The sequence below is a fragment of the Chamaea fasciata genome, unplaced genomic scaffold (assembly GCF_029207755.1).
Source record: "Chamaea fasciata isolate MVZ Bird 193981 ecotype frontalis unplaced genomic scaffold, bChaFas1.0.hap1 SCAF_42, whole genome shotgun sequence".
NCBI classification, from domain to species: Eukaryota; Metazoa; Chordata; class Aves; order Passeriformes; family Sylviidae; genus Chamaea; species Chamaea fasciata.
In genome coordinates, this window is record NW_027094127.1 from 222,642 (window position 1) to 248,164 (window position 25,523).

At 43.0% G+C, this 25,523-nt stretch overlaps 1 protein-coding gene across 1 annotated transcript in view; it reads right to left on the bottom strand.

Moving 5' to 3' along the window:
• Positions 1–24,662: 24,662 nt before the first annotated feature.
• The window catches only part of LOC136303887 (transient receptor potential cation channel subfamily M member 8-like), a 104,932-nt gene continuing 104,071 nt past the window's right edge, over positions 24,663–25,523 (bottom strand). Inside the window, exon 3 of the mRNA XM_066207587.1 lies at positions 24,663–24,992. Within this exon, the coding sequence (XP_066063684.1) occupies positions 24,663–24,992 (330 nt within the window). The remainder of the gene's footprint in view (positions 24,993–25,523) is intronic.

Here is a 25,523-nt window from a genome sequence, read left to right on the forward strand (position 1 = left end):
TTATCTCCAAAATCCCAGGGCGATTTGGGTTTCTAATACGGGCACGCTGTGTGATGAGGGCAGTTCATTTGCTCCATGTGGCATCGGTGGCATGGTGCGTGGAGGGAGCCTTTCCTTTAAACATCCACCCCAGCACTGGTAGTCGGGGTGCCAAGAGGAGTTGTGCTTCTGTGCCAATCACTTCTGAGGCGGCTTGAACTCCTTCATAGGCGGCCAAGATCTCCTTCTCTGTGGGAGTGTAGTTGGCTTCAGATCCTCTGTAACTTCGACTCCAGAATCCCAGTGGTCGGCCTCGGCTCTCCCCTGGCACCTTCTGCCAAAGGCTCCAGGACAAACCGTTGTTCCCGGCTGCAGAATAAAGCACATTCTTCACATCTGGTCCCGTCCTGACTGGGCCAAGGGCTACTGCATGAGCAATCTCCTGCTTGATCTGGGCAAAGGCTTGTTGCTGTTCAGGGCCCCAGTGGAAATTGTTTTTCTTGCGGGTAACCAGGTAGAGAGGGCTCACGATCTGACTGTACTCAGGAATGTGCATCCTCCAAAAGCCTATGGCTCCTAGGAAAGCTTGTGTTTCCTTTTTGCTGGTCGGTGGAGACATTGCTGTGATCTTATCAATGACCTCAGTGGGGATCTGTCGCCGTCCATCTTGCCACTTTACTCCCAGGAACTGGATCTCTCTGGCAGGTCCCTTGACTTTGCTCTTCTTGATGGCAAACCCGGCTTTCAGCAAAATCTGGATGATCCTCTCTCCTTTCTCGAACACTTCAGCTGCAGTCTTTCCCCACACAATGATGTCATCAATGTACTGTAGATGTTCCGGAGCCTCACCCTTCTCCAGTGCAGCCTGGATCAGCCCATGGCAGATGGTGGGGCTGTGTTTCCACCCCTGGGGCAGCCAGTTCCAGGTGTACTGCACGCCCCTCCAGGTGAAAGCAAACTGAGGCCTGCATTCTGCAGCCAGAGGAATGGAGAAAAATGCATTGGCAATGTCAATAGTGGCATACCACCTCGCTGCCTTGGACTCCAGCTCGTACTGAAGTTCCAGCATGTCCGGCACAGCAGCGCTCAGCGGTGGAGTCACTTCATTCAATGCACGATAGTTCACAGTCAGTCTCCATTCTCCATCAGACTTGCGCACAGGCCAGATGGGGCTGTTGAAAGGTGAGTGGGTTTTGCTGACCACCCCTTGGCTCTCCAGCTCACGGATCATTTTGTGGATGGGGATCACGGCGTCTTGATTTGTCCGATACTGCTGACAGTGCACTGTCGAGGTGGCAACAGGTACTTGTTGTTCTTCTACCTTCAGGAGTCCCACTGCAGATGGGTTCTCTGATAGTCCCGGCAAGGTGTTCAACTGCTTAATGTTCTCTGTCTCTACAGCAGCTATTCCAAAAGCCCATCTGAGTCCTTTAGGGTCTTTATAATATCCATTCCTGAGGAAGTCTATGCCCAGAATACATGGAGCCTCTGGGCCGGTCACAATCGGAAGTTTCTGCCACTCCTTCCCGGTCAGGCTCACCTCGGCTTCAACCAGAGTCAATTCCTGTGATCCCCCCGTCACCCCGGCAATGGAAATCGGTTCTGCCCCCACATGTCCTGATGGCATTAGAGTACACTGCGACCCAGTATCTACCAAAGCTTCATGTTTTTGTGGCTCTGATGTGCCAGGCCATCGAATCCACACAGTCCAAAAAACCCGATTTTCCCGTGCCTCTTCCTGGCTAGAGGCAGGGCCCCTCTAGCACTGGTTATTATTCCCTTCTTGGACATACATGGTAGAGGTTCCTTCGAGGGAATCTGACACAGCATTCCCACCTCCGTAATACCTGGCAGCTTGCTCATGGGAGGCTGAGGCTACCTTCATTCTAGTGGAACTCCCTCTGTTAGTGTTTCTCTCCTTGAGCTCACGTACCCGTGCTGCCAGGACAGAAGTAGGTTTCCCATGCCACGCTCCCATGTCCTCCCCATGGTCCCGCAGATAAAACCACAGGTCAGCTCGAGGGGTGTACCCTCTCTCTCTCGCTGGGGGATGTTGGGCTCTGATTCTGGGGCCTGTGACTCGCACCGGTGCTACATGGGAACTGTTCCTTCTCATCTCCTCTCTCATTTCCCTCATCTCCTCTTTGAGTTCCTTCACCACCGCAGAGACATGAGCCTGCATTGGGCCACTGATCATACTTTCATAATTTCTGAGCTTGTTGGCAACAGAACCCACTGTCTCTCGGTTATCCTCGGCATTAATTGTTGCGATGAATGTGGCGTATTGGGATGGTCCATGAGTTGCCAGATTCCACAACATGTGCCCTGTGCATTTAACATTGTCAGGGTCATTATCATGCTGTCCGGTCCTCCCAAAAAGTACTTCCAATACTGCCACTTCTCTCAACTGTTGGATTCCTTCCTCCAGGGTCTTCCATCGCATTCTATTGTTGTGCTCTTGCATTCTGTCTCTGTGGACAAATCTCTCTCTCACACTCATTAGAAGTCGTTCCCAAAGGGGAAGGGGCCTTTGCTCTCTTACAAATACCTGATTTATACCTGAGTCCTGGGTCAAGGGTCCCAAATTCCTTGCTTCAGCACTGTTCAGTTGCACACCTGTACTCATAAGGTCCCAGACTCGAAGTAGCCAGGCTGTATAAGCCTCACGTCCTCGTCGTGCAATATCTTTTTGCAGATTACGTAGACTTTCATATGTCAGGGACTCAGTGATGATCTCAACCTGTGGCTCTTCTGTGGACTGTGAGGACCCTCCTTTTTTATCTTTAATACCAGGATTTGACGATTTCACTTTACACTTCCTTGTTTCCACAGGGGCGACTGCTGCTGGCTGTGGCTGCCCTTGTGGTTCAGCTGGAACCTGGACAGTTGTAACGTCTGTGGGTTCCACTGCTGCACCATCAGTCTCTGCCTTCTCGGGGCAGGGGGAGGGTTTGTCATGAGCTGGGGAAATGTACTCCTTCAGCATTTGGCCTATCTCTTTTACCAGAACCTCAACCCAATCCGGGTGGGTCCTTTCTGAGGCAGGCTGTGGGGCAGAGTCAGGCTCTGGGGTATCATCCCTGTTCTGTGGGGTAGGTATCAGGGTGATTATCCAGGTCAATCTTCCCTTATCTCTGAATGCTAAATAGAATATGCCTATTAGCAGCACCAGCCATTGTATGATATCATTAGCATTCAGAGAGGATTTAAACCCTTCAAAAACTGGTGGGGCAGACCCAAAGAGATGGGTAAAGGATTGGGAAAAAGAAACTTCCCCCGGTGTCATTTCCTCACAGTAGGTACCATTGTTAAAGTAACTCCAAAAACACACAGTTAGTGTACGATAGCCCTGAATCCATGTGCCTGCCTTCCAGAGGAAATTAAAAATCCATGAGTTCTTCACCTTATTAAGCCATAAAATAAACTGGATGACAGTCACAGTAGCCTTAGTTATAGGGCCCATGTTTAGATAAGGGCCTGCAAATGGAAGGAATACAGCCACAACCACATGCCACTCAAACCAGGCTAAGTTAGACCACATGATGCAGCCTAATGAGGTTTTTATATCCAACGCACACAAAAGAAAGTACTAGGTTAGTTAAGAACTGCTATTTCTCTTCCCTTTTCTTTTCTCAGTGCCCTCAAGCCCCACACTTGGGCGCCAAAATCTGTCTTGGTTTAGGAAGACAGGTATCTGCTAGGTAAAATTACAATCAGAGGCTCTTTGGCAAAGATTTGGGAAATAGGAATAGCAGTTCTTTACTAGTATGTAATACAAAGCAAACAAACACAAAAAAAACTCCCCCCCCACCAAACAACTACAGCATTAATGACAAACGACAACAGTACCAAGAACCTTGAGGGCTTTGTTTCACAAAAACCAGGGCAGTTTGGTTTCGGTGTCCCTGCAGGATCCTCAGAGTACCAAGCTGGAACAGTGGAAAAGTCCCGGGCTGGTAGCTGGGATGGCAGGGTGTCCCGGCAGGCAGGGGCAGGATGTCCCGGCAGCGCAGGGAGTGCAGGGTCACGCTGCAGCAAGACGAGCAGCGCCGAAGAAGCTCGAAGGCGAGGCAGAAAAGCGGCCCAGCTTCTGCTCGGCGTGTTTTGCGGCGGCTGAGATCCTCGAGGAGCGGCAGACACGCGCCTCCCCGAACGCCGGAAGCAGAAAAGCCCGCAGCTGCCTCAAGCTGTGTCTTTTACCTGCGTTATCTCCCCCTTCCACCTTTTGTCCACCTCTTTGTTTCAGCCAAGCACTCTCAAGAATCCAACACCCGGTCCCCTTGGCAACCCGTGGGGAAAAAATTCCCCAGAGAAAGAAGGAACAAACCCAACCCCCAACATGGGGCCACTGTTGTCCTGTGTGGCAAAAGAAAGCAACCATATGGCTCTGAATCCTTCTCGTAAGGCAAAAGGCAGAAGCAGCAAGTCTCTGTTGCTCCATTTTGTGGTGAAGTCTTACAGCATTGAAAAGTGCATTGGAGCCTGGAGCGGGGATGAAGCTGCAGGTCCTTGCCTGTTGTCTTGTGTTGCTAAGAACAGGAAGGACACGTTGAAATTCTGTAGGCTGTATTTTATAGCAAACGTGCACCTGTGTGCCAGGAGAGGTGGGTGGGACAAAAGGAGGCAGGGGTGCGGGTCAAGAGCAGCAGAATGTGAGCCCAGCGTGCCAGGAAGGCCAAGGGCATCCTGGCCTGTGTCAGCAATAGGGGAAGAGCAGGAGCAGGGCAGTGACCGTCCCCCTGTGCTGGGCAGCGCTGCGGGCACAGCTGGAGTGCTGTGCCAGTTCTGGGCCCCTACTCTGTTCCAGGTAGCCACTCCAAAGCATCAGTACCTTAACTGGAAACACAGAACTGTCACAGAATCATTACGTATCAGGAAAAGTTCCATTTTGGCAGCACGGTCTCTGAGACGATATTCCTGTCTTGAACTGGGATGAAATTTTGTCTTACATGACAGAATGAAGTATTTCATTAGTTCATCACCCACTATTTTGCAAATACGATTAATAGCTTATGTCTAACATGGTTAAGTGGAATTATTTGTCGAGAGGCTACTCCCCTTTTAATTGTTAATTGCATTTCTTGACGAGTTGGGAACAATGTGTGGGCAATTCTGAGATGAATTAGACAGGAGTGAATTGAAACAATGGTGAATTCAGAAGACAGATATTGACTTTGCTGACATCAGTCTGAAATATGCAATTACCCCATGACCTTGCTAAATAAATAAGTTAGAGCTCTTATCCGGTGGCATCAATAGAAAAACTCAGTACTTTCAGTGTACTGAGTCAGAACTGGGGTTTTTTCTGCTTTTCAACTAGAGAATCCTAGTTGACTTTTTTCTGCAATGGATTACTTAATTATTTTTCTGCCACTTGTGTATGCTAATGCTTAGCTGACCACTTTAGACTTCCATGGACTACTGACTTTTTAATCCACCTCAGAAAGTTAAATTTCCTATGAGGAAGAGGAGCAACACTGGGAATATTTTGCTTAGATGATTAGAAACTATATAGGGAAATCACAGAGGTCGTTCAGCACAGAAAAGAAAATCAAAGATTTGCCAATATTGCTTTGCAAAAACAACGTCCACGGAACAATTAAGAATTTTGTGATGAGTATTTCTCTAGCCGGTGCATCACCAAGGAGGCCACTGGAAAATTCTGTCTTTCGTATTATTTAGCACATTCTGAAAGTGGACAGGTTTGTGGACGAAAAGAGGTGCTAGAAGACTTCAGGAGTAGTAATAAATATTAATTATTATTAATTATTACTTCAGGAGTAGTATTAATGGGCCTGTTTAGCTTCAGCAGAGCAATACATCTTGGCCTTGACATTGCTTCTTCACAGGTTCTCACAGTTTTGGCATCTAGGCAGAAGCATTTCTCTGAAGCAGTGCTTGTGCCCATTGTCCTCTTACAGAATGAAATTGTTTCGGCCTTCAGTTTCAGCTGTGAGCCCGACATTGTGTCAGAGGTCATCACAGGTCTTTGGGGGAAGAAAGCAGGTCTTACCTGCTGGTCTTGTGATTGCATCATTTTTAGTGATGCACCAGGTAGCTGGACTCTGAGGGCTGACGGAGAGTTTTGAAGCAAACTGGAAGTAAGATAGATATGGTCTTTCAGTTATTAAAGAGAGTTTCTAAAAAAGGTGAAAAGCAACTTTTTACATGGGAAAATAGTGATAGAATAAGGAGGGAATGGTTTTGAAATAATAGAGGGGAGTTTTAGGAAGAAATTTGTTTCTGTGAGGAGGGTGGGACATTGGCACAGGGAATTTATACATCTGGAAATGTTTAAATTCAGGTTGGAAGGGGCTTAGAGCATCCTGGTCTAGTGGAAGGTGACCCTGCCCATGACAGAGGGGTTGGATAGAGGTGATGATTATAGTTCCTTTCAGTCCACACTATTCTGTGTTTCAGTGATTGCATGATGATTCCATAATTCTATGAGGTGTGACAATGAAGATGGCTCACAAACCTTCCTGTCCCCAAAAACGAACCTCAAATAAATGATTGTTGGGGGTTGGGTTTGTTCCTTCTTTCTCTGGGGAATTTTTTGCCCACGGGTTGCCAAGGGGACCGGGTGTTGGATACTTGAGAGTGCTTGGCTGAAACAAAGAGGTAGACAAAAGGTAGAGGGGGGAGATAACGCAGGTAGAGGACAGGGCTTGAGGCAGCGGCGTGCTCTTCTTCTTCCGGCGTTCGGGAGATGCGTGTCGGCCGCTCCTCGAAGATCTCAGCCGCCGCAAAGCACGCGGAGCAGAAGCTGGGCCGCTTTTCTGCCTCGCCTTCGAGCTTCTTCGGCGCTGCTCGTCTTGCTGCAGCGTGACCCTGCACCCCCTGCGCTGCCGGGACATCCTGCCCCTGCCTGCCGGGACACCCTGCCATCCCAGCTACCAGCCCGGGACTTTTCCACTGTTCCAGCTTGGTGCTCTGAGGATCCTGCAGGGACACCGAAACCAAACTGCCCTGGGTTTTGTGAAACAAAGCCCTCAAGGTTCTTGGTACTGTTGTCGTTTGTCATTAATGCTGTAGTTGTTTGGTGGGGGGGGAGAGTTTTTTTTGTGTTTGTTTGCTTTGTATTACATACTAGTAAAGAACTGCTATTCCTATTTCCCAAATCTTTGCCAAAGAGCCTCTGATTGTAATTTTACCTAGCAGATACCTGTCTTCCTAAACCAAGACAATGATCTAAACCAAAACAGGGGCATTTGGTCTCCCTGGCCAATCATTTTGCTATCCTTCACATTTCCAGAAGGAAGGTATTTTTTACAACGATTGAAAACAAATAAATAAATGGAGTGACACTACTACCTGATTTGTTGGGAAATATGCACATATACTCCTGAAAGCATATTTCTCAGTCTTGGTTTCTATGATAAAAATAAGAAAAAAAAAAAAAAAAACCAAAACAAAAGAAAAAAATAAAATTAAAAAAAGGGAAGAGAATCAGTTAAATGTCGAGCTTGGGGAAGGAAAACCTCAAGACAATTATCCTTTTGCTGTTAAGGTTTCTCTTAAATGAACACAAGTTGTCATTTCTTTCTTTCTGCTCTTCCACATGTAACTCATATAGGGTTTTTCAACTTCCCTTCACACTTTGTAACTTTGCAAACCAGCTGGAGCTGCATATCTTTTAGCTGTTACAGATAGAACTGTTTCCTTGGTAGGTAGAAAAGTTGAAAGTATTCTTATCCATTTTCTCACAAAGTGAGAAAAATCCATGTATGCATATACCTACTGAAGTGTCATCCTAAACACAGAATAAGAGTCCTTTGTGAAGGCAGCTCAGTTGGATCCTACAAGGAGATTTGAAATGTAAGAAAATAATTTTGGGTACCTAAACACCTTTTGTTTCTACTCAGATCTGTAAAGCTCAATAATATATACATTTTAAACCCTAAAATTTAATTCTGTTCTCTTGCCCAACTCTTTTCTGTTTGTTGAGTGAGCCATAGTGCATTGCTTTGCCTAAATGTTAGTGCATACACTCAGAGCTCATCCATTCCTCCCAACAAAATACCAAATTTCCAAGTAAGCGTGTGGAATGGGCTTAACTGTATTTAAGTGAGGCTCCAGTTAGCCTACTGAGAGAGTCAGAGGAAATACCAATGATCTGAGAACTCATCTCCTTTAAGGATGGGAAAAATAGAAACAGTAACAGAAAGTGGTGTCTGACCACTTTTTTTGAAAGCCATCTTCCTGGTTACTCGCTGTAATAGAGCCCCCTAGCCCCTTCCTTTTCTATCCTAGTAGAACGGCAGAAAAGGAAGATCCTTAGGATTAGTAAGAAAGAGGACAGGAGGATAGGCAACTTTTGGGTGACACGTAGCAGAGATTTGGCCCTAGGCCAGTGAACTGGCTTGCATAGAACTCACAAAAATGAGGGGCAGGATCTCAGGCCACTGCTATTCCAAAAACGTACCCACCACAACTGGTCCATAAAGCCATCAAACTGTCTATCCTCCACTCACATATTCAGTTTTAGAAATTTAGTATCATGATTTGGAAGAGGAGGAATTTCGCCCAGCTTACCTAGGAATGAGAAATCTCTCCTTGAATGTAGGCTGTCGTCCTTCCTAAAAGTGGACCTGCGCTATCTCAGTGAAGGACCCATCAGCTCCTCAAGTGGAGTACCACAAAGTCCTGTTAAACAGTATTCTCTTTAGTCCTGTATTCTAATGAATAACAAAAAGTAAGAGCCTGTTTCTTACAGATCAAGCTCCTCTGAGCACATTGCTGTATTGTAAGCTTAGACAGGTTTGGAAAAGTAAGTAGACTGCTGAGACAGCTACTAGACACCTACAGATAGGCTTAATTTTGGTCTCTAGTTATATTAACAGTTATATTTACTCCAGACTAAATGTTGCTCTCCATCTCTTCTTCACCAACAGGAGGCAGTCTCTTCTGTGTTTTGGGAATATCATGTGACTTCACATGAACTGTTGTAGCTGCCTCCTCTTGCCAGATTTCCTCAACTTTTAACTACTTTTCACAAACGTCAACAGCTGACACAGTTGGTGGTTTTAGACAAACATTCGCTGAAAACAACTCTTCTCTGTCACCTAAAGTAATACCTTTTTAAAATGATTATTTACAAGGCCATAAATCGATGTCTTCACTGAAATTTCTGGTTGAACTTCCAATACTATTCTTTTCCTTTAGTTTACCACATAGAATTTGATTAGAGGGAGAATTGAGTTTGATAGGGAATGGCATAGAAAGAGCATAGAGTGTTAGAGGAAACAGCAACAAGTGGAGATTTGATGAAAAACCTTGAGATGATAGTGGTGAAAGTGAGGAAAATAGAAGTGGTGAAAAAAGTTTGAACTTCCTTCTCAGGAGCTGTCCTTTCCATCTCTACTCTTGTTCAAATATTCTACAGACAACTATTTTGGGTTTGAAGGACTCTTAAGAGGTGCTTCTCAGCATGCATTCTTCTCTGAGCTTCTCCACCACCATCATGCTCCTTCCCTTGTTTTCTCCTCTATGCACGACAGCCAAATCCCTGAAGCAGCAAGTGATAGAACAAGAGGAAATGGCCTCAAGTTGGGCCACAATAGGTTTAGATAGGAAATCAAGTAAAATTTCTTTACTGGAAAGGTTGTCAAGCCCTGGCACAGACTGCTCAGGGCAATGTTGAAGTCACCATCCCCAGAGTGATCTAAATGTGTAGATGTGTTGTTTGGGGACACAGTTTAGTGATGGGCTTGTGAGCTCTGCGTAAATGCACAGACTCTATGATGTTAGAGGTCTTGTCCGACATAAATGAGTCAGTAATTCTACAATTCTGAGATGCTTGCTGGTTTTCTCTATTTTGGATGCAGGTGTGTATGAACAGCACAGTGGGTGTTTGAAACCTCCCATGGTAAAATTTGACATCCTCTGTTGGGCACAATCCACTTTAACTTGTGCCTAAGATAATTTCAGGTGCCAGCACTGAAACTAGCAAGGCAAATGTAGACATTATTTCCTATGTTCCTGTGTATAAATTTCCAGAAGAAAATCAGAGATTTTATTATCATTCATAATTACAATACAAGCAAACTCTAAATGTCAGTCAGAGCAACTGAAAAGCAGGACTTATGTGCTGAATCACTTCTGTGCTGTGAAGCTGGGAAGACATAATGCTCAGAGCTGAGAAACATAGTAAATTAAAAGAAGAAAGAAGAGATTTCAATAAAACACGATGTACTCATAATTTGAGGGACAATAGGACATCTTAGAATGACATTTACTGCTGTTTCCATAAAGTGGGAAAGCGGGGACCGGGGGGGGGGGGGGGGGGGGGGGGACGGCTGGTGTGCATGGAGAGGAAGCAGCTCTGGACTCTCAGTGATTGCAAAAGCCCACACTGTAAAAAGACCCTATTTTGGTTAACATGTTGTTAACATCTTTAATGGTAATAGCTTTAATGTAACAGCTGGTTTTGATGTAATTTCTTTTCCCAGACTTCCCCCCAGACTGCTCCCTGGGTACAGGCAGGGAGGCCAGAGATCTAAAGCCAGGAGCTAAAGGATTTTTCATCATTTAACAGGCCACTTGTTGCTATGTACTCTGCAAGCTGGACAGTGCAGCCTAGCAGGACAGTGGGATCTGTTTTAATATTACATGCTTCCAAAAGTGCAACTGGGTCTGCAGAAGCAACCTGGGCATCATCATTTTGTACCTGGGGGTTGTGGGATGCAGCAAAATATCCTCAAGTAGCATGGTGATAATGGTTGTCTATGCGTGCACTCGATGTTCTGACATAAACCTTCAAAACACAGTGAGGGATGGAAATGACCTAAGCAGGTAAGAAAGCAAACCTGCTGCTCTGGGTCATAATAGCTGTGCCTCAAATTCAACTCTTAATTACATGAGTGTAATTGGAAGAGAATTGTTCACAATTCCTGCAAATTCCAGTCCTTTTCCACTGCTCCTGTTACACAGTCACACAAGGGTTTCTTTCCAGAATCTATGAAAAAATTAGTATAAATTGTCTGCAATCAGGACACAATGAGATACTGTCTGTAAGAACCACATGAACACGGGAAGGCTGATTTACTAGGAGTCTGAGAAAACATTGCTGACTGAGAAAATATGGGGGCTGGGTGACTTTTCCCCCTCAAAAATGGAAAAATGTCTCCTGCAACTGAAGCCAAAAATGTCAAGCTCTAGAAGTGTGATTATTTATTAAGGGAATTCTTGCCAAGAAGATCTCTTCTTTGAGGAGGATTGTATTCAGCAAATAAAACCCAGAAATATTCATATTGGTCAATTCTTTGTGCCAATAATGTTTTTACGTATCAGAACAGCTATTTGGCGTTGGTTCTAGTCCTATTAACTTTGATTCTTGACATGCACAAGGCAAAAGAGGTTAATGTTTTGCCTTTATATTATGCTCAATGATCATGTATGTCAAGCCAAACAGAAAAGGAGCACTCAGGTAACTTGAAAGATAGCTAGTAAATCAATCAAAATTTTCTGTTTTCCTTGCTCCTTTGTTGTCAGTATTGTGGACACTGTAAGATGGTGAGACACAAAGGTAAGCGCTTTCTAGAATCTCATTTTTGTCTAAGGACCTTAATAAATCAAAAAACTACTGAAACTATCGGGAAGGGCAATTTGAGTATTCTCTCTGCCTTGAGAAAATGATGAAACCGCTTTTTTGAAACTGAAACCTCTGATTGTTTAGCCTTGTCCCAAATTCAGTTGTGCAATCGCACATTCTGGATTGGAACTCCTTCCCTAGGTCCTGCTGTGTGTGCCAGAAACTCAGGGGATGTGGAGTAGATACTCCTTGATGAAGGGTTGCTGTATTTTCAGGTACTGTATTTTCTTTTTCTGAAAGAGAGGGAAGAGCTAATGGAGGTAAAACTGAACCGGTTGAGTTCACTAGGTGGTGTTCTGTCACTGTATCCCATGCATAGGATGTTTCTCCTTTTTTTTTTTAAGGATGAAAAATGTAGAGAAGTCCTTTACACTCCTTTGGAGAGGACATCCATGGTACTTCACATCTGCTCAGCCTAGCTCTTACAGAGGCTCACAGGTAAGATTGGATCACAGCCAAGGAGGTTTCAGGAGTCTCTGGGATGTGTCTTCAAAGCACTGACCTCATCTGCATGAGTGGCACCTGCCTGTGACATGCTTCCCCAGCTTGAAACCCAGTAATGTTATAAGTTGTACTATATTCTATCTGTTTGTAGGGAACTAGTGCCATAAACATAAATTCTGTGCTCTACTAACCATGTATTCTCTTAATAAAATGAAGTTTTAATTGTAACTACAATTTACTGCTGCCATTGCCAAGGATTCCTTAGAGTGTCCATTTGTCCCCTTTCTGTTGGATAGCACTTGTGACCTCAGGAATCTTCTCTGTGTATTTTTTAGGGAGAGGGTAAGCCTAGTGGGAGTTCACCATTAGAAATGAGGCTGTCTCTAAATATTCTGCCAATTCTCTATGCTTTGCATATATAAAGGTAGTAAAGAAAGGAAAATAAAATTAGTCAAAACAGACAACCCAGAATATGAAACCTGTTTCCACATTCTTTACATAAGAAAATGTGCCTTTATTGCTTTCCATATGAAGATATAGATGTACTTCCATTTGGAAGACAGCTTTTGAAAGCTTTGAAGAACTCAGCTGCAAAATATAGACTTTGAAATGAAAGTTGGTATAAAGCAACTGATTCTTTTATATATTGCATACTTCATGTATATAATGCTGTACATATTATAAGCATGCTAGTGGGGCATTCTATTTTCAGCACACTCAACTCTGACTTTGTTGCTCAAACAGCTAGTGGTTAATAATACAGATTTTTGAGGGTTTGTATGTCACCAGATTGTTTCTGAAATTTGAAATGATCTAATGAAAAGATCTTCATTAACATATACTTTTGCCTATCATTTTGAAAACAGATCCATGCCCAAATCTAATATCTATAAGGCTTCCCTTTTATCTCCCTCCTCAAAAGTTCCATCATTCATTTAAAATAAAGTCATACCCTCCAATAGGAATTTTTTATTGTAGTTGATATTACACTCTGTATGAACTAATATACTATGGGATTAAAAAACACAAGGACTAATATGCAGGAAAATTTTTTTCTTCTACTTCTATGCAAGAAATAAATTTAGTTGAATTTTTGTTCTTCTGAAGTTCTTTTCTTTCAAGAGGAAAATAAGGAACATACATTCCACTATTTACACTCTCTTACATGTACTTTCCACATACAACTACCTTCTGAAAAAGTACATGTGAAGAGCTGCCCTTTTACTGAGTGAACTGAGGTCATCCACTCTGCCTTTGTCTGCTATTGAATAAATCACATCTTTCTTTTATGCAATGATGTGGAAGCTGCATCCCTTGATTTTGAAGGTATTTGCCACTGATCCTTTCTAATTTATCCTGGAAGATTGCTGAGCAGTAGTTTTCTAAACTCTAGTTTTCACTGCTGAAAAGGGACAAGACAAGCTTTCCTAGAAGTTGGGGAGAATTCTGGCAAAATTCTCCTGGCAGTCCAAGCTTCCTTCCAGCACATCTTTGTTGAAATGAATGAACAGGTTTGGAGGACATGGAAGAGGAAAGAGGGGAGGAAAAGGGACATTTCACAGTTTTTTGTCTGTCACAATGATCAGTTCTGCCTACTGAGATGAATATCCAAAAACAGTGGACCATAAAATAAATATAATAGCTCAAAACCATTTACAATCACCAACCAATTGTCTATTACGCATCTCTTTCAGTTCATGAGATCTACCTCAGAGTGGGGGGCTATTTCTAAATTCTAAGTCATATTTAACCATCAATTTCAGTCCACCAATTTCAAAGGGATGGAAGTAATACAAGGTAAAAGTTAGGAAACTGAAAGGAACAGCAAGCTAAAAGTTAAGAAAAGTCCCTGCACCATGTATTAAAAAGATGCTGTGAAGACAAGGTGGGGAAACTCCCTAAAAATGTGTGATTGTATTTCTCAGCGCTATAATCCCAGTTTTGGGAAACTGTTTCATGCTGCATTACAAATTCCAAACATGTATTTTGATATTTGGAAATTTGTTTATTGTGCTGTTTTTTTAAAAAGAGATTATTTTATTTTATTTTATTTTATTTTATTTTATTTTATTTTATTTTATTTTATTTTATTTTATTTTATTTTATTTTATTCTGTTTTTAAAGTGAAAGAATAATCTACCACCTCTGTTGAAAACTAATCAGAAAGGTGCTGGCTATAGACAACAAGCTTGATTCAAAAGAAAATATTCAAATGAATACTTTGAATATTTACAGACTGCTTTGAGTTTTATTACTCCAGTTGAAATGTAATCAAAGTATTTAGAATTAGTGGCTTCAAACATAAGTGTAAAATTGAGGAATTTTAAAGTTAAAACTAGAAAGTTACATATTCTGCAGTGCCTAGCACAGTCTGGGTGTGTCCTTATATGATTCAGAAAGATGTCATGTTCATGACTTGTACTAAATTGTCCTGCTCATGTGGTTTTAAACATGTTGAAGGGAGGGGTTACTATTTTTTGCTTACCAGCCTATCATTCCTCATGTGGTTTGTAAAGAAGTGCAGTCACTCTTGGAGCTAGTAATCCTGACTTTTGTTTGTGTTCCTCTCCCAGTCAGGACAACTGGCAGAGGGACTAGTAAGGACAGCAGCCAGGCTGGGACATGTAAATTAGCTTCCTCCTGTTATCTCTGACACCCATTGGGTACAGGCTACACATCTGCCTACCATCAGCTTTAATTCAAGTTCATCATGCCCAGAGACAGCATCCTCCAGAATGGAGAAAAAACTGGCCTGCTGCCAGCACCCTTTGTTCCTTCCATCTGGGTAGAACAGGACTACCTAGGATTAGCCAACACTTAGGTTCTCTGAACTGATCAGTTCAGTCAAATTACTGTGCAAAGTAAATTGATCCTCCCAAACAAAAGGGTCTGCCAGTGGGGAGGTACCTGAGAAAGCAGCATGCCTGTGTAAACAGTTCTGTCCTTTGCCACAGTGTGGAGTGTGTCAGCACCATACGCTGCCACTATGTATTTATTAAGTGACAGATTAACTCATCTCAGCATTTGGGACCCTGTTTCCAGCTGTGAGGATGATTGATGGGCTGACTACTGCTTCAGTCTTGGAAGTTATTTCCTTCATTGAACAGAGCCAAGAAGACAGGAAATTGCCCCCTTTGGAAATGCTAATCTCACCACTCCTTCAAAGACCAACCATAGCAGTTTCTTCCAGGCAAAGTCTTAAAAGTGGTACATTACACATCAAATGCATACGAATTAGAAATTTCTTTTCAAGGCTCTATCATTTATTAAGGGTCTTCCTTTCCATATATTCATCATGCCCCACTTCACCCCTTAATTACAGTACAGTACTTTCTACTAATTGTGAGAAAGTCCATGGTAGGCAGGATCTGCATTAACTTCTGCACCCTCTGAGATGTATTTCAGGGTCAGGTAGAAAGGAGGCAGATGGGCCCCAATTCTTAGGGACATGGCCTTCAAGGAACAAAGACATGTTCCTTTTGTTCCCACCGGCAATGTTTCTTAAGGGAATGCCCCATGAAAAGTACATTTCATTAGTGTATTGCTTTGGCAAATCTCATGTCCACAAGACCTTGCACCCACACTGGTAAGGGAGTCACGGTTTCCCTACTGCTGCTGAATAGGGTCTCACTACCAGCCATTTATCTCCTGGTAACTTCTAGTGGGAAGATATCAATAAATCTTAAAACGGACTCTCGGCCATGGATCAGAGAATTTGGCCTGTCCAAACTACTCTATCTTGACTCAGACCACGATCATTTTTTTTTTTACCTTGTCTGATTCTTTACTTGTTGGGAAGTGAAATTCAGGTTTACCAAATTTCTGTAAAATGGTTTGTTCTACCTACCTTGATTTTTTTTTGCAACAGCTTCTAAAGCTCCTAACAAGTGACTACATTTTTATGAAACGAGGAACATTTTGGGATGCAGATAAAACCAATTTAAAGCTCCAGATACTTCCTTAGTCACCCTTTTAATGCTTAAAAGATGAACGTGCCTATTTTGTTTTAACTTGAAGTAATAATTTCAGTGTATAGGAAATGATTTTGGTTTTTTTTTGGAGGGAAAAAGAACCTCTGGTTCTCTTTGTCTGTCCTGTGCAAAGAAGGTAGACCTTGTTTAAGTTAGGATAAAATATTCATTCAAAGATTTAATATTTTCCTTGGTTTTGTTGGAACTTAATTTCAATCAAGATTTTTCTGCCAGTACTAAGTGAAAAAGAATGAAACATCCTTATCTTTTAAAAGGAACATTAAAGGAAGCACCATCTCATTTCCCTTCATATTTCACTTTTTAAAATAATTACACCAGACATTAAAACCAAAGTTAAAACAGATGCTAGCGCATATGTGTGTTGTCTGCAAGCAAGTTCCAGGTTTGGATTTGCTAAAAATAAAACTTTAATGAGCAGATATACTTGCCAAATTTGTGGTCACTCTAAGAGATTACACTCATTTGTACTTTAGAAATTCTCTGGTGTAAGACCAAGAACCCATTTCAGGACATCCTAGGAAAAACTTTCCACTTGGCATAACCTTCACCTTAAGATGCACCAGCAACACCATCAGATGAGACTCGCATGAACTCCAGAGACCACTCCAGTGATTTGGGCTGGCAGCCAATTTATTCTAACTTGTGCACCTGTCTACTAGAAAAAAAAGAATCCACACATCTTTCGTTTACACGCCCCTTCTAAAATGCCACATTGACAGGAATATTATCTACATTTTTATAGGTAAGATTAAATATTTGCATGTGACCTGTGGACATGGTGAGACCACAGCTAAACAGAGACCTGCCTCATCCCAGCAGCAGTCTTGGTCCAAGCCTTTGCTCTCGGTGTTTGTAGCAAAAACTATACCTGTCTTGTAACAGCTCACCTTGATTGTGTCTGGGCAGTGAATGTTTTTACAGGACATCTACCTGCTGAAACATCCCTTGCTGGGATTTCTAGAATAAAAGAGTTTGATTTCTTCTAATTTATTGCACAGTCATGGAAATAATTGGGAAAGGTAATGGAATTATTTCCCATTCCTCTGAACAGTCTGCAGGGATTTTTTATCCAAACCAGATAATTGACTAAGTCAACATAGCATTAAACTTCTATTTTTAGCCCTCAAGTCCTTGTAAACATGATGTGGTGACAGGAGCAGTTTTTCCAGCTGTGTTAATAATAAAAAATAACAGCAAAAAACCCTCCCAACAAATCAACACAATCTAAGAACCCCCAAATTAAAAAAAGGCATTTTGCTTGGCCTAGAGACTGAACAAAAATAGTCCCGCACTTGAGAAGCAGGTACATAAAGATAGATTACAAATGAGGTGGAGAAATGAGGAGTTCCTTTAATGTATTTATATATATCTGCTGTCTTGGTTTGGGGAGACAGGTATCTGCCAGGTAATAAAAAGAAAACAACTGGAGTTTCCTTTGGAATGGAGAGTGTAAACTACACCCTCCACCCCTTTTTTCTTCTTTTTCAATTATAAATTTACAATCAGAGACTCTTAGGCAAAGATTTGGGAAATAGGAATAGCAGTTCTTTACTAGAATGTATTACAAAGCAAACAAACACAAAAAACCCCTACCAAACAACTACAGCATTAGTAACAAACAAAAACAGTACTAAGAACCTTGAGGGCATTGTTTCACAAAACCCAGGGCAGTTTGGTTTCGGTGTTCCTGCAGGATCCTCAGAGCACCAAGCTGAAAGAGTGGAAAAGTCCCGGGCTGGTAGCTGGGATGGCAGGGTGTCCCGGCAGGCAGGGGCAGGATGTCCCAGCAGGGCAGGGGGTGCAGGGTCACACTGCAGCAAGACGAGCAGCGCCGAAGGAGCTGAAGGCGAGGCAAAGCCGGCCCAGCTCCCGTGGGTGGCAGAGAAAACTCCGGATTCAGGCCGAACCGGTGATAGTCGATTTCCAGGACTGGATCCCTTTGGCCACAGTGAAACTCTTCCAGCCAGCAATAGCCCTTCTCTCCCTCCCCGAACGCCGAACGCCGGAAAAAGAACAGCCCGCAGCTGCCTCAAGCTCTGTCTTTTACCTGCCTTATCTCCCTCTTCCAACTTTGTCCACCTCTTTGTTTCAGTTAAGGACTCTCCAACTCCAACACTTGGTCTCCTTGGTAACTTCTGGAGAAAAAATTCTTTAGAGAAAGAAGGAACAAACCTAACCCCCAACATCTGCACATGTATGTACAAATACATGTTTACACATGTGTATCTCTAAATTTGAATATGTGTGCATTTATTCCATCTATATCCACAAATATATCTATATAGAAATAATGTGGTGACTTAACATCTTGCCTGTGAGAGGGGAATAAATGGCAGAGCACTTTTTTTGAGCACTGATGCTTGACAATGCTGCATTACTTTGAATTGGGAACTGACAGACCCACACATCCCTGCAAGTGTCAATGTTATAATGAAGAAACGTGATTATGTTATCTGTGTCAGGTAGAGGTTTGGCCAATCACTCAACGCTCATCTTCTTTCATCACATATTAGCTTTGTTGTGTTTTAGGTGCTTTATTTTCAGCGGCAACACCATGTTGATCAAACTACAACTCTCATTCCATTTAGCGAGGAATAGAACATCCTTCTGTTCTCAATTTAGGCATCTTAAAAGCATTCTTGAAATACAAAATCCTCTGTCAGCTGGGCTGAACAGCATGATAATAATGTTATTTTTCTTTCTAACACAAGATCAAAGCTTCAGACAAGGTGGCATATATCTTGGATATTCAGCCTCTAAAATTCAGGTCCGTTGAACCCAGAGATCGCTTGTTGCTGATTTTAGAGTGTAAAATTGCTTGTGAAGGAAGCATCCAGTTCCATGGCAGTATTTAACCACTGTCCTAAGTTCATGTACCACTGAGTACTTTGCTAAAATGTGAGGGATTTTCCTCTGATGTACTGTCATTTGTTTTAGTACAGAAAATGAGCATGAAGCCAAGGCTCTGCAAGATCTGCAGAGAAAGCAGAAATACCGAAGAATTGTCAATCCAGCTCTCTTCAGCCTAGCTTTTAAATTTACAGGGAGGAATTAATATTTGCCTTCTTTCCACTCCTTACATTGTAACTGTTCTGCATAAATCTAGGAGAGGCTCTAACCTCAAGTTATTAGCAGTCACTGGGCAATTTACTCCTGCTTTCCTTCTCCCCTTCCCCAGCTCCATAAAAACATTGTATTTCCCTCTTACAGTGCCAAAGTGCCTAACCAATGCATAAGAAGGCTCTAAGCGTGGATTTGGCCTCCAAAATACTGTGTTGGTCTGGCCTGGGAGGACATGAAATGCCTCAACATTCACTGCAAGAACTTCTGCTCATGACCAATTGTCCGATTAGATATTAATGTCTCCTCACAAACTGCAAGAACTGCGGTCATTGAGTTGCTGTCTTCCAGAAGGGCTGCAGGCAGACCCGAATCTGGATTCCTTCTCTCATCTAAGAATTTCTCATCACCAGAGATGACAGAAGAATCACCTGAACCCTCTGTCTGAAGACTCGATGAGTACAGGAGAAAATCTTTGAGCAGCCATTGAAAGTGAGAGCTGTTTTAAATCCCAAAATCAGCCAAGCAGAAATAAAAGGAATCATGACAGAAGAGCTGGCCATGTTTCCCATGGCAAGATTCTGAACTGATGGAATGTAAAACTTTTCACTTGAATTAGTGCAAGAGCACTTAAGGGCAATAGTCTGGAGAAAGAAAGCATTTTTCATTGGAGTAACAGAAGGGAGAAGGGGCACTTCTCACCATGCTAACTGGAAAAGCAAACTCACTGATTTTCCTCACTGAACTGGTCAAGAGCTTTCTTTCCTGCTTTAGTTAATTTAAACATGACACTTTTGTGGCTCCACTGCATTGCACACAGATGGAATGCTTTTGTTAAAGTGAAAAGAGAATTGTTTACTTGTCAGCCTGATTAACCTCAGCTATCATGAAGAGACTGCTTACATTATGCTTAATGGAAGTTTCATTCCTTTTGTCCCTTCATCTTTTCCCTTTATCTGAGTTTTGTTAGAGTCTTAATACTCCTGTCATTTACAGGAATGTCCTGGGCACAGAAAAGCTGCCTCAGAAAAATAGCACATCACCTTTTCTTCCCTGCTGTGCAGCCCCCTATGAAAGCTCCTGGGACTCTTCAGGGGGTGCCTTAAAAATAGGAGAAAAAAGCAGGATGTGGACAGGAGGGAATGACAGAAGCCTGCATACATGTTAAGTGCTATTTATGAAAGTGAATCCCCAGTGAACACAGCCCCTATATACATGAAAGCACAGAGGATTAATGACAATCGCCTCAGCAATGACAGAAGCAACAAGTGGCCTTCCTCTACTGGCCTTGATATTACCTGTCAGACTCAGTGCAGCACACATACACGCATACACTCACCGTATACGAAGCAGCCTTGCCCTGGACCTTGTGACTGAGGTGTGTGGGTGCAAATTATGTTGAACCTTGGATTTCATTTTCCACAGGGCAAAGTGATAAGTCACAGAATCGCAGAATCCCTAGGTCAGAAGAGATCTTCGAGATCATTGAGTCCAACCAAGCCTTAACACCTCGACTAAAGTAAGGCACCAAGTGCCACACCCAGTCTTTCTTTAAACACATCCAGGCATGGTGACTCCACCATCCTGAGCAGACCATACCAATACTTTATCACCCTTTGTGTAAAAAGCTTTATTATAATATCCAGCCTATATTTCCCTTGGCACAGCTTGAGACTGTGTCCTTTTATGCTGCCTGTCAGTTGCTGCCTGTGTGTCAAGCCCCTGCATGTGCTTTCTTACTCTCAAGATGAGAGAAACTGAATTGGGGTAGGAAAAGGAGGCTGAGCTCCAGAAACGCTGCCCTGTGAGCTTGTCCATCTTTCTGCTGGTCATCACTTCAATGGATGGGCTGATGCACTCATCAAGAGCATTTCATGTGACCTGGCTGCAGGAGCAGGCTAAAAGTTGCTTTTACCACACTGTTGAAATAGACAATTTTGCACGTGGAGATTAACAGCCCTTGGATGTTTTGGCCATGTTTATCCAAATGCCTGCTCATTAATTAATTCAGTGGGAAGATCTACAGTGAGCTATTGCCAGGTCTTCCATGGCCTCAGAAAAACGCTTCATGAAAAGCACCTCAGTAAAGGGCACCCTCTCTTTCTGTTGGAAGGTGTGCAGTTGTCTAGGAAATTGCTGTGATATATTGGGATTCATGCCCCCAAAAACGTGAGAGTCCTATTTTCATGCCTGTTCCTCTGTTGCATTTTTCCCTTTTCCCACTGAGTTTGTTTCAGCACTGTCTTGGGCACCAGCAGGTGCAAGAGCAGTTCACACCCTGAACATGAAACCTCCCGTCTCCTGCTACCCTTCCTTTGACAGCTGAGCAGGAAAGAATGGTTACCCACAGATGGGAAATGAAGGTGTGTTGCCATCTCCCCCATCCTCTGAGATGGCAAGACATGGAAAGATGACCCATCCTAAGCTTTTGTGAGAACTTTGAGTTCCCCTTATGAGACACATGTTTCAGAACTAATGTAGAAACAATTTAAGCTAAAAGACCTTTCAGGATTGTCCCATAGACAACTTCTGGATGTTGTGCTTTCTTTTGTGCCTTCTTTTGTTTTCAGCCCAAAGTTAAAGACATTACGAACAATTTCCCCTCACAGAATAGCTGTACATTTCCATTTTCCTGTGACCCATCCCTTCTCTCATCACTATACCAATAAATGCCCCCACCGTTTGATTAGGTGTTTCCAGCCCTATGCTACCAGAAGTAGTGAGATTGAGAATAACTGGAGACTTTGAATTAAAAGATTAGTGGAAACAAATTGTAATGAAAGACATCAACAGAATTTTGAACCTTGATTTCATTTTACACATAGGAACTGGAGCTGCTTTAGTGGATGAAAGTATAATTTTTTTGGAGAGTTAAGACTTAGCAGTCCCCAGAGCAGGACAATAGGGGGCCACTGTGCCAAAGTGTCAGTCCAGCTCTTTAGGCCCGAAGACAGGAAAAAAAGTTTTAAAAATTCACAGTGGAAACACAGACAAGCTTTTTTCATCTGTCTGTATAGAAGAAAGAATTACTACTTCAATTTCTATCTGAAACTTCAGGAACAGGCTTAATGGGACTCTGCACCAGAACTTGTCTCTCTGAAGAGGAATTTGTTGCCTCCAGGGTCAGGAATGCGGGAGAGGGTGGAGGAGTGTTCTGTAGTTGTCCTTGTGGACTTTCAAGGGTGAATCCAGGCTAGGAAGAGCATTAATTCGAAAGAAAAGTAATGGAAAAGTAGATACAAAAATGAAGATAGATTTGCCTCTGAATCCTAATGTCTTTATCCTTGGGGATTTTGATTCCATTACAAATATTAGCAAAGATCAAGGGCATATTATTTCAGGGCAAGTCTGATTAGAAAGAAGTTAATTCAGCAAAAGTGGAAATCAGCTAAAGAATTAAAAATTGATGTGAGAAATGCAATGGAATTTTCAGATCCTTTAGGAATCTTCTCACACTTGACTTGTTCCTTCAAGGAACCTCTTGTACCTTTTAAACCCAAACCAACTCTCTCCTCTTATCCTCCTGGATCCTCCTAGGCCTTTCCTCTGCACATTTTGCCTTTGATACTCTTTCAGAATATCTTTTCCCCTTCCTACCATGCTTTTTTGGAGGCACAAAATGCTGCCTATTATCTATCCAGACCACCAAGAAAAGATGGAGAGCATTCTTCCCATTGCTTATTTTAGCGTCCCCTTCTGCCTTTCACGTTGTCTATTTTTACTGCCTCTGCCAGTAGGGAAGACTCAGACAGATGGCAAGTACTGGATTTTTAATGAGGAATGGATGTGTATGGCAAACCAAACCTCACCTCAGAGTCAGAGTGGCATCCAAGGAGATGTTCTTAAGAAAATCCTCATCAATGAAAATTAAAGGAGGATGGTTTACCCATTTTCTAAAATTAAGGTGGTTTTTTACATCTATTCTTCTTCATTGGCTGTTGAACTGATGCATCTCAAGTGAGAAAAGAAACAAAAAAGACAATTTGGCCATGCAGATGGAGTCGACAATGGGAAAGAGAGACATGAGATGAGACTAGTTTCAAATTTCTTTCTTACCTACTTGTCCAAAGAGACAAAGCTCATGTTTTCACAGGTTAAGAGGCATGCCTGCACCTGTGCATCTGTGTATCTTCCTTCCTAATATTCTTTCAGTGACATTGCAGACTGCATTGTCTGAAGGTATTATATTTCTAGAAGGTTTATGAAAAAACCTTCTGAAGTTCTACTAAGCCAAGTACAAAGTCAGGCACTTGAGCCAAGGCAATCCCAAGCACAAATTACAGGCTGTGAGGAGACTAGATTAAGAGCAGCCCAAGAAGAAGGACTTAGGAGTGTTGGTGGATGAGAAGCCCAACATGTGAGCTCCCAGATTAGAAAGCCTCTGTCCTTGGCGGCAGCCAAAGAAATGGGACCAAAGCAGGTTGAGGGAAGGCATTCTGTCCTTCTACTACCCTCGCATGAAACCCCACTGGGTCCATTTCTGGGCCCTTCAGAAAAAGAAGGACATCACCTTGTTGGATCACGTCCAGAGCAGGTCATAGGGCCTGGTGCAGCTCTCCTGTGAGAAACGGTTGACAGGCGTTGTTCCGAATGGAGAAGAGAAGGCTCTGGAGAGATCTCAGAGTACCTTCCAGCAACTAAGAGTGCTATAAGAGAACTGGAGAGGGACTTTTGATGAGGGCATGGAGTGATAGGATAAGGAAGAATGTTTTCAAACTGAAAGAGGCCAGGGCATTATTAGATGTTTGAAAGAAATTCCTCTCTGTGAAGGTGGTGAAGCACCGGCACAGGTTGCTCAGAAAAGCTGTGGATGCCCCATCCTGGAAGTGTTCAAGGCCAACTTGCATGAGGCTTTAGGGAATCCGGTCTAGTGGAAAGGGTCCCTGCCCATGGCATGCGGGTCACACGGGGAGATCTTTAGGGTGTCTTCCAACTCAGACTGTCCAATGATTCTGTGAAGCAAAATCTTACTATCTGCTTGCCTTGCTTTGACTCCGTTCCTAACTGGCCTCTGCTGAACCCCACTGGCCCCTTTGTCTAACTATGCACAGCAGCTTTTGCTGTCATGGTAAACAGATGGTTTGATGAGCAAGGTCCTGCAATCATATCTAGCAGAGCAGACTGCACACACTCTTCCTCCCCTTCCTCTGTAGTTAAAATCAAGAATATAAAGGCCATTTGTTGTTGCTCTGAATAAAAAGCTCCATAATACTGAAACCATTTAGAGGTTATTTTGGGTACACAAAGATTTTACCATTACGTTAAGAGTTTCTCTAATTGTGTTAGAAACAATATGAAGTTCCAATTGAAATATGAAATGATATCTGCTGTATAAAAACTGAAAGGAGTTACATCACAAGTCATGAGTTAGAAATCGAGCTGGTTGCAGAAATTTACAGACTCTAAAGGTACAACATGTGTAGAATGGAGGGCCCAAACCACCTTTCTGTCTACTGCCTGGAATTGGTTAATCAAAAAAGTTAATGTGAAACAAAGACATTTTCAAGAAAAGCTTGTAAGCTACAAGCAAAAAACAATTGCAAATCATATATTTAATTTAATCTTGACATTTGCAGTTAAGAGTGAATGACTTATTATGTGGTGATGGTTATGTGGTAATGCTCCTCACTCACTGAAAGCTGTATCTCCATCTCCTCCTTGCTGTTTTTGTAATGTCTTTTGAAACCTCTCTGGAAATCCTCCACCATCTTCCACACGAAGGTGAGGAGGGCATCGTTGTAGGGGTTCTTGGCAATCTGCAGGTTCCAGAACACCAGGCTGCTCAAGTTGTTGGTGTATAGCTTCCTCAGGACCCCTGTGGTGAGGAACTTCCGCAGATTCAAGCCGTTCTCCAGGAAGAGCCAGACAAATTTGGGCCTGTCTTTCACCAGGGCTGTGAACATCACATCCTGAAGGTCAGCAGCCTAGGAAGAACTGGAAAAGCAAATGTGAGGGATCACATGTGAGACATGTAAATTTCATCTATGGCCTGATACACAATCACTGTCACACTTTCATCAGAATCAGGCCGGGGGCTTTTTCTGTGCACAATTGCCTTGGCTAGATGGCCCAGAGCATTTCTGGCATGGGCAGATCACCTTTCTAACCAGTGATGATAGAATGGATGGATCATCAGGGAATGATGGAGCTGGCTCTATGGACTATCCTGACTGAATGAGTTGGAAAGGACCACAAGGATCATGGAGTCCAGCCCCCGGCCCTTCACAGACACCCCAACAATGCCACCCTGTGCATCCCTGAGAGTGTTGCTCAAATGCTCCTTGGGCTGTGGCAGCCTTGGGGCTGTGCCCATTCCCTGGGGAGCCTGGGCAGCGCCCTGTACCCTCTGGGAGAAGAACCTTTCCCTGGTCTCCAGCCTGAGCCTCCCCTGGCACAGCTCCAGCCATTCCCTGGGGTCCTGTCCCTGTAACAGTAGAGATGGGAGCTGCCTCTTG